General features: G+C 53.9%; 2 protein-coding genes across 2 annotated transcripts; both read right to left on the bottom strand.

Annotated features, from left to right (window-relative positions):
- Positions 1 to 8,005: 8,005 nt before the first annotated feature.
- LOC128134729 (hemoglobin subunit alpha-A) lies at positions 8,006 to 8,861 on the bottom strand. The gene is made up of 3 exons (XM_052772802.1): positions 8,680 to 8,861; positions 8,334 to 8,538; positions 8,006 to 8,232 (listed from the first exon to the last, which is right to left on the bottom strand). Exons 1-3 carry the CDS (start codon positions 8,772 to 8,774, stop codon positions 8,104 to 8,106), a joined length of 429 nt encoding a protein of 142 aa, XP_052628762.1. The 5' UTR covers positions 8,775 to 8,861; the 3' UTR covers positions 8,006 to 8,103.
- A 2,546-nt stretch (positions 8,862 to 11,407) lies between these two features.
- LOC128134730 (hemoglobin subunit alpha-D) lies at positions 11,408 to 12,176 on the bottom strand. Its single transcript, XM_052772803.1, has 3 exons — positions 11,998 to 12,176; positions 11,673 to 11,877; positions 11,408 to 11,583 (listed from the first exon to the last, which is right to left on the bottom strand). The coding sequence occupies exons 1-3, from the start codon at positions 12,087 to 12,089 to the stop codon at positions 11,455 to 11,457; spliced, it is 426 nt and encodes a 141-aa protein (XP_052628763.1). The 5' UTR covers positions 12,090 to 12,176; the 3' UTR covers positions 11,408 to 11,454.
- Positions 12,177 to 13,230: the final 1,054 nt, after the last annotated feature.

The following is a 13,230-nucleotide window of genomic DNA, read 5'->3' as shown; positions in this document are numbered from 1 at the left end:
AGTCTGAAGGGTGGTTTTATACTCTTTCCTGGAAAGTCCGATTGCCTCCTCAGCTCTCACATGCCTGCCATGTTCATAGGACTCACGGGAGATGCAGCTTTCATAGGAACGGTCAACTCATTCTCTGATTTTCTGGCTGACTTCAGAAGAGTCAAGGATCTTCCCTCTTACACAACTTTTCTTTGGGATACCTTCTGATGCGTTTGTGTTCTCCAGGAGAATAATGGAGTCTGGACACAGTTGCAGAGTCCTTGCTCAGGCAAAAATCCCACCACTGGCCTACGGGTCAGCTTGGTTGAGGACTTCAGACCTGTTTCCAGTCAACCATAAACTCCCTGAAGATGGACTTTCTACTTCAAGACTTCAATCTTCAATGTTTGCTTCTTGCTCTCACAGACCTGATATACTTGTGATAAGTTTATTAGGTATGGGAAGGAAATCACCTAGGGAAGAGCCAGGCGTTTTCTAGGGGCTCTGATATCACTGAAAGCCCAGTCAAAGCAGCTTATGCAATCAATAGCTAGCAATGTCCTCATCTAATTTATGAGAAGACTTCCTTGAAGTCAGCCCAAAGACTTGAGCACATAAAGCATGGGATGGGAAGGGACTATTCTTCTAATTCCCAGCTTAGATTTGTTCACTGCCTGTTAGTTTCCATTTGTCCCTGTGTAATGCTATCCTTGGATGTTCAGAGCTCTCCCTCTGGAACGTGTCCTGCCTAATGACAGCATCAGCTTGCTCCCCATCTTTTTGCTGGGCATGAGGATATCATCCCCTTTCTGCTATGTTGATCCTTGAGGCCATGCAAGTACCCTGTAATATCCCAATCCTCCTTTATCGCGACAGTACCCACTTTTTTTTTTTTAATATTTTGGCCATTAATAAAAATTCCAAGGCCGGATCCAAGGTCAGATTCCATCAGTAATTTCCCTCCAGCCCAATAATTCCCTTTCAACACTCCTACTATCATTTCCCTGTTTTCTTGAGTTCTATCTTACAATTCTTCCACTAATTGATATTTTCTCCCATCTAAATCACATGGTCCCAGCACCACATGATGCTGCTGCAACACAGCTCATGACTTACAACAAAGCTGGGCTTTGAGATCTTGACCCACAACTTGATGGATTTATCTGTTCTTACTTCACTCAGGCATATTGCAAACATCAATCAAAGCCTTCTTTGATGGCTAGTCCACCACTCCATTTTTCGTAATCTGCTTGTTACGCCTAATATCCTTTTGATATTAGGAAATGACACTCCAGTTAGGTATTACACTCTTTCCCTCTTTTTTTCCTGCTTCTTTGGGATATAAAGTAATTTTACAATGTTTTCCCTAAAGAATGGCAAGCCTATTCCACATTAGCTTTGAGTTCTCCCAGTTGATTTTGCTGTTGCTTTTGAAGGAAGACAAACAAACCCTTCCATTCTCATTCTACGTTAATTTAGCCTTCAACTCCACTTTAAAGGTATCAGCTCATCATCAATCAATCCTTATGAATTACTTTACTGCAATGCTGCCTCTACTTATAGTTATTTTCCTCTTAAAGGACAAAAAATGAGATTCAAAGTCAAAGATCTGAGAGATGTGAGCATAAATCAAACTCACCTAATGTGATGCAGAATCAGATCCACAACATGTTACAATATGTGTTTTCTTACACCTCAGGTCCCTTAGACTTGCTCCTGTTCCCCAGTAAAAGCATTCCAGTATTCACTGGAACAGTTTGAGCTGGTGGATGCTGTACGACATGTCACCTCCAGACTGACAGCTGCTCCAAACACGAGGACACTGAAATGGTGTCATTGGCTTAGTGACTCTGTGGGTTGCTCCTTTCCCCTTTGGCTAAGCAGCCTTGCAATCTCAGAAGAAGGGGGGAGTTTGAAGCAGGGAGGGACTCTCTTTTGCTGTGGAGCTGGAGTTGGAGCTGAAGCTAAAGCTGAAGCTTCCTCCACTTCCACAGGTAGTGCTGCAGGTGGACACATGCAGCCACCCATGGATCACCATGACCTGGAGCCAGGCAGAAGATCCAGCTGCAGACCTATCTGCCTTCTCTTGTGGTGGCAACAAAAAGCACAAGGTTTAGAAAACCCCTGGTGTGCTTCTGTCTCTGCTGAAATCTGAGGGAGCATGGCTATGCTGGAGCCAGGGCTTCTGTCTGGCTTAGTGACACACTTGACTGAATATAGTGCAGGTGACTGCGTCATGGTGAGGATTCACCACATCTGCTTCTTGCTCGTTGCTCCATGAGTCCTGAAGCGCAGCCCCCTCCTCGGGAAGTCAGACACAAGTGGAAGAGCCTGTTCTGGAGAGTGTATTTCCTACAGTTTCAAACAGGCCTGGGGAGAAATCTGGACTATATACTGAAAATATCCCTGTTTGGAGCTATGATCTGGAAAAATAAATAATGGTGACCTGTCCAAATTGAATCTATGGAGCTTTAACAATGCTGACCCATGAATTTTGATAAATATACTTCTACTATTAATAAAGGCACTCAGCTGCTCAACCATTGAAGGAGGTATAAAAGCTTTCTGGCTGAGCAGCTGCAATGCACATTTTGCTGTATTGCTTTCTATAAATCCATAGTTGGGATCCTCTTGGCCATGTGCAAAGGTCTCTGGAGAGCACAGAGCTGGCACAGTCTGCTCCTGTTATCTCTGTCTGGTCCTGGTACAAAGAGCAAAAAAGCAGCTCTGGCCGGAAAACCCAATGTTTTAACTATCTCCAGCTAGATCTTCATTGAGTTGTGTCCACCCAGCAGCTCACTGCCTACTTGAAGTCACTGTGACAGGGGAACTGGAAAGGAAAAGTATAATGAAGAACTGTGTCCCAGGAATATGGACCAAAAATCTGCTGTTAGAGTTGCACACTTTAGCTTTTGACAGAAACATCGGATGATGCTCCATCACTGCAGGAGACTGGTGAAAGGCTATTTGATGTAGTCCATGGAGCTTTGCTATATGCAGCTTTCAGCGTTATTCACAAATGGTAAAATAGGATGTCAATTATTTCAGTGTAGATAAATAAAGTGACACAGGTACGGAAATATGTTCTAAACCAGCTGAGATTGAACTTAAACTGGCTACTACAGCTCAGGAAAAAGATGCTGGAGTCCTCATTGGCGGTTCGCCAAAATTGTAGCCTTGATGTGCAGCAAAAAAAGCCAGCAACGTGTGGTGATGTCATCAGGAAGGGCTTGGGCTCTCAAAACAAGAAAGAGGACATCTTTTGCCTGCTGTGCAACAGCTTGGTGCACCCACATCTATGCAGTTCTGGCCTCTGATCTAAGGACATAGTGGATTTAGAGTCCTGAGCAGAGCAACTGAGGTGATCAAGGGCAGCTGCAGTATGAGGAGGTCCTAGGAAAGCTGGGAATTTTCCCTGGAGAATGAGGAGCAGAAAGGGCTAACTCCACAAAATCACAAAGTGAATGTGGACCTGGTGCTCATCAGATTCTGCATGACTAGAATTAGAGGCCATCGATGAGTCTGGTAGATTGCTTTAAAATGGATAAAAAGGACTTTATACGGGGCAGGAGGGAGAATGAACTTCTGGAACTTGCTGCCACAGGAGGTTGCGGAAACAAATAGGATCAGCACGTTTATAAAAGGTATAGCAAATTCATGAGCAGCAGGTCAACAGGCAGACGCTGAAGGCAACAGGCAGGAATGTACCCTCTGAAATTGCTATTACTGCTGGTGCAGATGCTGGAGGAGCACGGTAAAAAACGGCTAGGCTTGTGTGCTTTCCCCAGATGGCATCTCCTGTTGCTGAAAACAACAGTGGGAGAGAGGAACCAGTGATGTTACCAGCAGAGCATTTCCTATGTTCTCAGTTTCACCATCCCTAAGCAAATTCAGATCTTCTCAGGTGGTTGGCGTGTGGTAGGAAGACAGGGCAACCAGCAGGAAGAAAATTTTTGCATTTCTATTCAATTTCCACCTCTGTAGTGAAAATCTGATCAATCCCCAGTACACAATGTCAAGCAGGCCTGACTGAAAATCTGTGATCTCGCTGAAAAGGGTTGCTAGTGGTACAGTTGCAGTGAAAATCTGGCTAGACCTAATTATCAAAAGAGACATGGTCAGCCACAAAAAGAAGGTGGAAAACCAGTGCAAAGTAGGTGCGGAAAGTTTCTGCTGTTTAGTTGATGAATGGTTTCAATATAGCACTGAGAAGGCATCAGTGGCCAACGTCGTGTTACCACAGATCTGCTCCTTCTCCTCCCAGATACAAAATCCAAGACCTGGATTCTGTTGTGAACATCTCCAAGAACAGGGGGTTTGTGATGCTTAATGCCTTTTCAGTCACAGGAGCTCACAGAATGAGAGCTGGCTTCCTCACAGGTCAGCTTTGAGGGGATCAGCAAAAAGGTTTTCTAAGATGTTGCTTGCAATATTGAACTTCTTGTGATGGCAAAGGAGAGCTGACAATGTTTTAAGTTCTGTGAATACTTGTTTTTATCAGCCCCATCCTGTCTGGAAGGGCTTGTACAGCTGTGCTTGATGTGGCTGCTCTGCTGGGAGCAGTCTCTGCTTTTAGGAGAGGAAGGAGAGAAAATATTTGAAGTCCTTCATCAAAAGTGGCATTTCAGTGAAGGCTGACTCTATTTTCTGTCTTCTACAACCACTTTTCCTTTTCCCACCAGCAAAACAGCCAGTGGAGAAGGTGGGAGCATCCTAAAAAGCGTGAATTAAATTACATTTCAGTCATTCCAGTATTTTCAGACTGCTTGCCTGAAAAACATCCCCTTTACCTCAGCAACTGATTGAAGCCATCTCCAAACAGCCAATATCTTTGAGAAGTGGTGGTGGGTGATGGGGTTGCAGAAACAAGACAATAGGGTCTCTTATCATTAGCAGGGTAAAAGGGGGAAACTAAGGAACTATAAACCAGTCAACTTCACATCACTAAAAAACAGAGGGACATTTAATCGAAGAAAGAGATGAGTAATAACCGTGGCCATTGCCAAGAATGAATCATTTCAGATGAGACTGTTTTCGTTCTGTGACAGATTCCAGTCCTTGTTTCAACATCATTATTCACTGTTCTTTCATCAATAACTTATGTGTTGTAATGGAGAATGCTCTTATTAAATTCTCAGATGTTCCTGAGCTGGAGGGGCTGCGAGCACCCCAAAGCACTGGGTTAAAATTCAAAATGATTTAGACAAATCAGAGACATCAGACTGACTGTCCAAATACATGGCAAACAAACTGCTTACGCAGCAGTTTTTCAACAGAAGACCTACAGGTTGCACCAATCGTGAGTTATATTATTGGCATATTGAATGCCAGTATGGGATGTATAAACAGAAGAACAGTTTGTAAAACACATGATGTTTTCTCTCCTCTTTCCAGCAAGAGGACCTCTCAACTGGTGTCCCAAGATCAGCTTCCAATAAGAAATGAATTCTGTATCTTCCCACTGCATCTCTGCTAAATTTTGAATGGGCAGTTCCTGGTGAACTCCCCAGGGATGCCTGGTCTCCTCCAGAAGTATGTAATTCTGTGTCCCTTTCCAGGACACACTCTCTAGGGCCATGACTATTTATCAGACGCTGATAACAGTAGTATTCAAGCTACCTGGACAATGCTGTTTGCAACCCCTCAAGAGACTGGTAAAAGTGTGAGCAGGTAAGTCATAATCATCAAGCTTGTTTCCTGATGTCATTTTAGCTCCTCTTTTAATAAAAACGAGCTCTGAGATGCCACTTGCCTTGGTGACTATCATATGACAAAATACTGTGTTGTTCTGCGGGTATCTTTGAACCATAGATGCTTTGTCCATCAAGAATAGATGTTCTTCGGCAGGCTGTGTCCTGGGGCACACAAAGCCATGGCCACCAAGGGATGCCCAGTGAAGGGAGCCCAGGGCTCACATGGCCCTGTGCTGTGAGCCAGGAGGCACAGGGTGCCCGGTGGCTGGGGCACCCAGCACTGGAAATGGGCTACTGGGGAGGGGTCCCGCACCCCTCCGAGCTGGCACCAGTGTCCCAGTGTGCTCAGGACCTCAGGGGCTGGCTGGAAGCCCATCCTGGCAGCCTGCTTCTCCCTGCCCGGAGGCTCCAGCTCAGGCCTGCAGGCAGGACCAAGGCTTGGCCCTCTGCACCCTCTGCCTGGCCCTGATAAAGCACCACGGCTTGAGGTCCCCATCTTGTGGCAGCAGGGACAAACGGCTGGGACAAAAATCATCCCGGCTCTTCGGAACTCAACGGTTCTTTGGGCAGGCAGAGCCCTGGGAAAGCGCTGCAGAGCCAGGACACAGCCTGCTGCCACGCACTGTGTCCTGCCTGAGGACACAACACGGCACGGGAGCGGTTGGAAGCGAAAGCCTGCCAGAGGCCGTGGGGACAACTGCCAACCTCTTGCCCTCCACGTACATACCGTTCCCTGCATTGCTCTTACATCTTGCCTCTTACGCACACCCTATGCTCAGGACTACGAGGGTCCTTTGTGGCCAGGTTTGGAGGAGCCCACATCTGTGCTGGATTTGATGCTGGCTCTTCCTGGTGCTTTAACCACTAGTCCACACCACCTTGCATGCCTGTGTGCCCTGACCACCCCACCATACCCCTGCTCTTCCCAAGCTCCCCAGGGAGCAGAGGCTCCCTGCGGAGCAGAATTGTGTCCACAGCCATGTCTGGGCAATGTCAGCTGGAAGGGTGCAACCTCCTCCAACATCCTGCTCCATGCAAAGGTAAATCAGGTTGGTCAGGGATGCCCTGACCAGCTTTCTCTTCCCACCATGGCCAGGTGTGGTGGGCATGTGGGGTCGCGATGCCTGTGGTGTTCTGCAGGAGAAATGCTGGGGGCTGCAGGGCCTCCCTCTCTCTCTAGAGTCATTTGGGGTCTCTCCTGCCTCTGGTGCATTCACTGACGGTGTCTGGAGGCCATGGGGGTTAGGGCAAATGTCCGTCCTTGCAAGTGCCAGGGATCCAAGGGGCCCACGGCAACCTGTTTGGCTCCATACTGTGGCTGCACCAGCCGCCCCGGGGCTTTCTTGAACCTTCACCCCAGTACCTCCCAGCCCTGGCAGGGATGGGGCAGCCTTACTCAGCACCTGGCAGGTTGTAGCCCCCCAGGACTATCTGCTGCCCTGTCTCCCACCACACCCACAGCTGGAAGAGAGCCCACATTCTCCTTTATCAGCCACGCACAGCCCCCTCCACCGCAGCCACCCTGCTGTGGGCTGCGATAAGGGCTGGGGGCTACGCAGACACCAGCACTATGGCACCCAGCACCACTTCGCTGCCTGTGCTCGTTTTCCTGCCCTGACACCCTTACCCTGCTGCGGTTCAAGACCCAAAGAGCAGGATCTGGGGCTGAGCCCCATCTGCTCCTCTTGCAGTCCCCCATGCCCACTGTCTCCCCCAGCCTACCAGCCCCCCAGGACCCCTCCAAAGTGACACCCCAGCAATGCAGCATTAGGTGGAAACAGAAGTTGTCCTACAGTGCTGCACAGCCCTGTGTGCTGGGGATGCACAGAAAGATGCCCTTGTGCTTGGAGGTCCTCAGGGTGTCCTCGCTGTGCCACCACACAGAGGGTCATAGGCACCCAGACCCCCTGTACCCCACTGTCTCCTGCAAGCACTTCCAGAAGGAGATGATCTCTGACAATTTGGCCTGAACGAGGGCAAGGGCTGCACAGGGCTGGTGGGGCAAGAGGGAATCCCAGCATGGTGCTCTGGTGGAAAGGCCAGGCCAGGCTGCAGCTGCAGGGAACTCCCAAGGGCCAGACTCTGGCCACTCTCCCTGAGTCTTTCCCCTCTACCGGTGCCCAGAAATTCTCTGCTTGCTCCTGGAGCCCCACAGCTGGCAGAGCAGTGTCTGCCTGCCGGGCACTACCACCCAAATGCTGCCTCCCCTCAGAGACAGCAAAACCAGAGCCCATTTCTTCCATGTGCCCACCTGGCAGGGGGGCACCCCCCAGTTCAGACTCCCAGAGCAGATCCCTCCCGCTCCCTCCCCACGGGCAGCAACTAGAGCAGGACACCAGGGCTGGAGCACAAATGCAACAGATTTTATTTCAGAACATTTGGCTGCTCGCTGTTGGAGGGCTGCTGGTGGGTTGGGTCCAGCTCTAGCCATGGTGCCGTCTTAACGGTACTTGGCAGTCAGCACGTTGCCCACGGCGCACAGGAACTTGTCCAGGGAAGCGTGGACCTCCGGGGTCAGGACAGAGGGGTGGTGGATGGCCACCACCACCAGGAAGCATTGGCCCAGCAGCTGAAAGGCAAAAGAAGATGGTGAGCGAGGGTGTGAGGCAAGGGGGTGGCCAGGGGGTGCAGGAGTGGGGTGGGGCTGGTCACCCTTTCCCAGACGCTCACTTTGAAGTTGACAGGGTCCACACGGAGCTTTTGGGCGTGGAGGTCGCTGAGCTTGGAGAGAGCACCCGCCATGTCATCGATGTGGTTGACGGCCTCGATCAGTGCATTCACGACCTTCTTGCCGTGCGCCTTGATCTGAGCGGAGCCGTGGTGCAGGTCGAAGTGGGGGAAGTAGGTCTTGGTTGGGGGGTAGGTGGTGAACATCCTGGGGGACAGAGGGGGTCCGGGACAGATGAGACAGGGTCACAGAGGACAGGGACGGTTGTGGATGGGGAGAGGATGGGGGCAGATGCGAGGCGGTCAGGGCCAGACAGCAGAGGGGATGACGACAGGGATGGACACGTACCTCTCCAGGGTCTCGGCGCCGTAGTCCTCGGCATGGCCGCTGATTTGGGTGAAGGCCTTCTTCACGTTGGTCTTGTCGTTGGCGGACAGCACCATGGTGTCACCTCCGCGTTGGCAGCCCCCAGCACGGGTACCCCCGCCGCCCGCCGCCGCCCTTATATGCAGTGCCGGGGCACCGCCCTCGCCCCCCCCCGGCCCGCCCCGCTCCCGGCCCCGCTCCCGGCCCCGCTCCCGGCCCCAGCGGCGCTGGAGCCCGGCCAGGCGGGGCCGCCGCCCGCCTCCCCCCCGGCCAGCGCCGCGCCCCGCTCCTCCCCGCCCCACCGGCACCGGGCCCGGCTGGGGGGGTCTCTGCCCCCCCCGGCACCAGCTGGGTTTTGGGTCGGGATTAGGGTTAGGGCTCGCAGCGGCGCAGGCCGGGTGGTCCGTCCCCTCTGGCGCAGGCCGACTGCAGGGTTAGGCTTAAGTTTAGGTTTAGGCTTAGGTTGAGGCTTAGGCTGAGGGTCTGTGCTGGCGTGGGTTGAGTTAGGGTCCGCACTGGCACAGGCGGAGGGGTCCGTGCCTGTCCCCTCCCGGCACAGACATGAGGGGATTCAGGGCTCAGAGCGGGGTACCAGCCGAGGTTCCTTGGCACAGGCAGCTCTGGCACAGCCTGCATGTGTTCTGGCAGGCTGGTGGGGACAGCAGCGTGGGGCTTGTAACTTCAATAGTGTGGTGGGAGCCTGTGCCCCACAGACTGAGCCCGCCCAGCGCCCCCGAGACCCACATGCGGCCCCGCAGGCACCTGCACGTACAGACTGACCCATCCAGCACAGCCTCCACGCACAGACATGAACTGCCCCCGTACCCGCACTGCCTCTACGTGCGCCGCCATCTAACACGACCCCTACACATACACCATCCTTGCACGCACAAGTGCTGCCCCCATACACACACCTATCCAACACAGCCCCTGTGCACACACCGTCCCTACACACACACGCTGCCCCTATAGACACCCTGCCATCCAATGCAGCCCCTATACACACAGCCACTCACCCACCCAGCCCCACTGCACCTACTGCTCTTGTTCCCTCAGTGCAACCCAAACCGTTGTACCCCAAAGTGTGTGCCCTCTGCACCGCGCCCTGCTCCCCAAACTGCAGTCACATCCTTTTGCATACAGACCCCAGAGCTCCCCTGCCCCAGCCCTCTCTCCTGCGCACATGCTGTGCTGGCCCCAGTGCTGCGGGGGGACTGGGTGACCCTGACTTCTGGGAAGGGGCAACACTCGGCAGAGCCACAGGGATCAGTGCTGGGCACTGATGCAGGCACTGGCCTGCAGCAGCAGGAGGTCACAGCCAGGGAAGGAAGGCACGCAGGCCACAGCTGCCCGTGGCGAGCCCCGTGTGTCCTAAATGATGAAGGCAAGGAAGTCAAGAAGGGCAAGGAAGATGAGGATGGTGAAGAAGATGAGGAGGGTGCTTCCAGTAGGTTCGAGAGCTGGCGCAGGCAGGCAGGGAACAGTTCACACCCGTGTTTCCTCCACAGCCGATGGTTCTTATCATTTGTGTTTGGGGGAGATTAGCTCGAGCTGGCACCATTTCAGAGCAAGGAAGGAGAGGAGGACGGGGGGGCTGATCTTCTGGGAAGTGGAGCCCAGGGAAACAGCAGCAGGGCGGTGTGTCTGTTGCCTGTGTGTGCACCAGGGGGGCAAACTGTAAAGGCAGAAGAGCCCTTCAAACTGATGGCACAAGAATAAATGGGTGCAAATGCACATGAAGACACTGGGGCGTAGATTGGCATGTGTCTGAGGATGGAGGAAAAGCACTGTGGGTTCATGAGTGCACTTGCAGGAGCAGGGGCCGGTGTGGCCCAGGGACTCCCAGCCCTGTGTTTCTGTGCAGGCAGGGTCCCCACGTGCCCAGCGTCCAGCTGCTGCCTGCACTTGGCCACCACAGGCACTGCTCTCCTGATGCACCGTCTCCCATCTCTGATGAACACTCACCTTCTCACTCTAGTGTCACAGTGCAGAGCAAACCCAGGGCTAGTTAATATCTTATAACCCATCACCTATGATCTAAAGACAATGATTTTTTCTTAATTCAGGCTCCAAAACCCTGAAACCAGTGGCCCTGTGCTGGACTGCAGCTCTGCCCGCTCCACTGCCACCCTGCCGAGGTGCCAGGGGAAGAGCAGACACTCAGGGCGGGTGTGGGCGTACTTCCCTGACAGTCGATGGGGATTTGTGGATCAGAGGCTTGAGCCCAAGGACAGTGTTTGTGCTTAATGGTCTGCAGTGGATTTTTTTCACTCTACGAACTTGCCTGGTTGCTTTTGGAGCTCATGCAAGCACTTAGCTCCCACAGCATCCCCAACAAAGTCCTCAACAGCCATTGTGGTAGATGGAGCTAGGAGGGACTCATCCTACCCTACCGGAGGATCCTTCAAGGGGATGCAAAAAACACATTTGGCTCAGCGCATCCTTCCCCACCCCACTCCCCAGAGGGATGCAGGCACGGCAAAGTGACAGGCTGAGCTCCGTTCCCTGGGTCCTGCTACCAGCATCAGCCGCATCCCAAACTGGGGCGGGATGGAAGCAGGCAGGGCCCTGGGGAGGCACCCAGGGAGCCCATGGCCAGTGCTGCCTTCCTGTACCATGGCCAGCCTCACCGGCAGCTCCCTCCCTCCCTCCGGTGGGCCCACCGCGACAATCCAGCCCGCCCCGGCCCCAGCACAGGCAGACACGGTGCTGCAGCAAAAGTGTCTTTATTGATGGCACACAGGTGTGGACTGTAGCTCATCTGTACTTCTCAGCCAGCACGGCAGCCACAGCTGACAGGAACTTGTCGAAGGCAGCGTGCACCTCGGGGGTGTATTCTTTGCCCAGGTGCACAGCCAGCACCACCTGGAAGCACTGCGACAGCAGCTGCAAGGCAAAACAGGGCTCAGCACCGCTGCTACGGCCCCCGTCACCCCAGCCTGGTCCCCATCCCCTGTTCCCCGTCCCCCGCTTGCCTTGAAGTTGACAGGGTCGACACGCAGGTTGTAGGCGTGCAGGTTGCTGAGCTCGGACAGGGCCTGGCTGAGGTTGTCCATGCTCTTGACGGCGTTGCCCAAGGCGTTCACCACCTTCTTGCCATGGCCGCGGACCTGGTCGGAGCCGGGGCTCAGGTCGAAGTGGGGGAAGTAGGTCTTGGTCGGGGGGTACGTGATGAACATCCTGCCGGAGCGGGACAGTCAGTGCCGCTGACCCCCAGCTGGACCCCCCCCCACTGGCCCCACGTGGGGCTCCCACCCGCTCGCCCCCCTCGCCCGTGGGGTCACTGGGCCCATCCTGCACCTCTGCAGGGCCTCGGCTCCGAAGTCCTCCTGGTGGCCTTGCACCTTATCCCAGGTGGCCTGGATCAGCTTCTTGTCATCGGCGGTCAGCATGGTGGCGGCTGGCAGCGGCAGGCAGGTCTCGGTGGCAGCAGTGCCCACGGGGATGCCTTCTTATAGCGGCCGGCACCTCCGCCCTGGCCTTATCTTATCGGTGCCGAGGGGTGGGGGGGCCGCGGCCACACAGCGCCAGGCCCAGGGAGTGGCTGCGGCGCTGCCCTGGGGGGCCCCGACTGCCTTGGGGGCCCCAGCCCTGGGGAGGCCCTGAGGGAGCCCGCCTGCCCTGCCTCGCTGCACCAACCCCACAGCAGGCTGGGGGCCAGGGGCAGCACCTGGCTGGGCTGCCCCATGGTCAAGAGCAGCCACAGGCATGTCCCGTGGGTGCCACAGCCTTGGCCTCACCAGCTGGCACGTCCTCAAGCCTCCTGCTGGCATCCACTGTTCCCCCCGGCTGGGCCAGGGTCCTCCCTGGCTCTGTGGGGGTCAGGGTGGGTCCCACACGTGTCCTTGGCCCCTCATGTCCTCCAGCATCCGGCACATCTGGCCCCTCTCTGTCCGAAGAGCCCCTGGGCCTCTGAGCCAGAGCCATGAATAAGCTCTCCTGGGTCGTGCTGGGGATCTGCCATGAGAAACACCGTGTCTCCAGCAGCCCGGAGAAACCTGAGCGGGGAAAAGTCTCCTTTTTGGGTGCGTGGTCTTCCCAAAGTCCATCCTGTGATGCTCGTCCGGCCTGGGCTTCTTCCCTTCTTCCCACCCCAGTGTGTGCTCCTGCCTCTCCCCGTAAACGCTGGGACATCCCGCAGGGCATATCGTGGTTGGTGACTGTCACATCCTTTGCTCAGCCTCCAAAGTCACTGGTACAAATTTGGGGTTAGGGACACACCAGATGCTGACCTACCATCTAAGCCGTGGATTTAAACATTCAGGTTACCTGAGACTCACAGATGTAGAATGTTTTAAAAACCACTGTGGTACACTGGGTGACACGTTTAGAGCAATTTGGTGGCTTCAGAGCTTCCGCACCATCTCTCTCCCCCTTGCCCAAACACAGTCCCTAAATTTTGTAAATGAGATGAGGACCACAGCTTGCAGCGCCAGTTCAGGTTGTCAATCAGAGTGTGCTTAAGACTTTGCACCTGCCTTTTCATGTCAAAAGTCCTCTGAGACAGGCATGTGTAGTGAATGTAACCTGAGA

This window comes from Harpia harpyja, chromosome 21 (genome assembly GCF_026419915.1).
Source record: "Harpia harpyja isolate bHarHar1 chromosome 21, bHarHar1 primary haplotype, whole genome shotgun sequence".
NCBI classification, from domain to species: domain Eukaryota; kingdom Metazoa; phylum Chordata; class Aves; order Accipitriformes; family Accipitridae; genus Harpia; species Harpia harpyja.
Note: the sequence above shows the minus strand (reverse complement) of the source record. Positions and strands in the feature narration are given on the sequence as shown.

Bases quoted from the DNA above. Each gene is read 5' to 3' on its own strand.
- LOC128134729 (XM_052772802.1), bottom strand. From the start codon at position 8,774: ATGGTGCTGTCCGCCAACGACAAGACCAACGTGAAGAAGGCCTTCACC. The intron at 8,539-8,679 runs GTACGTGTCCAT...TCTGTCCCCCAG, and splicing joins GGCGCCGAGACCCTGGAGAG to GATGTTCACCACCTACCCCC. The intron at 8,233-8,333 runs GTGAGCGTCTGG...TTTGCCTTTCAG, and splicing joins TGGACCCTGTCAACTTCAAA to CTGCTGGGCCAATGCTTCCT.
- LOC128134730 (XM_052772803.1), bottom strand. From the start codon at position 12,089: ATGCTGACCGCCGATGACAAGAAGCTGATCCAGGCCACCTGGGATAAG. The intron at 11,878-11,997 runs GTGCAGGATGGG...CCGCTCCGGCAG, and splicing joins GGAGCCGAGGCCCTGCAGAG to GATGTTCATCACGTACCCCC. The intron at 11,584-11,672 runs GCAAGCGGGGGA...TTTGCCTTGCAG, and splicing joins TCGACCCTGTCAACTTCAAG to CTGCTGTCGCAGTGCTTCCA.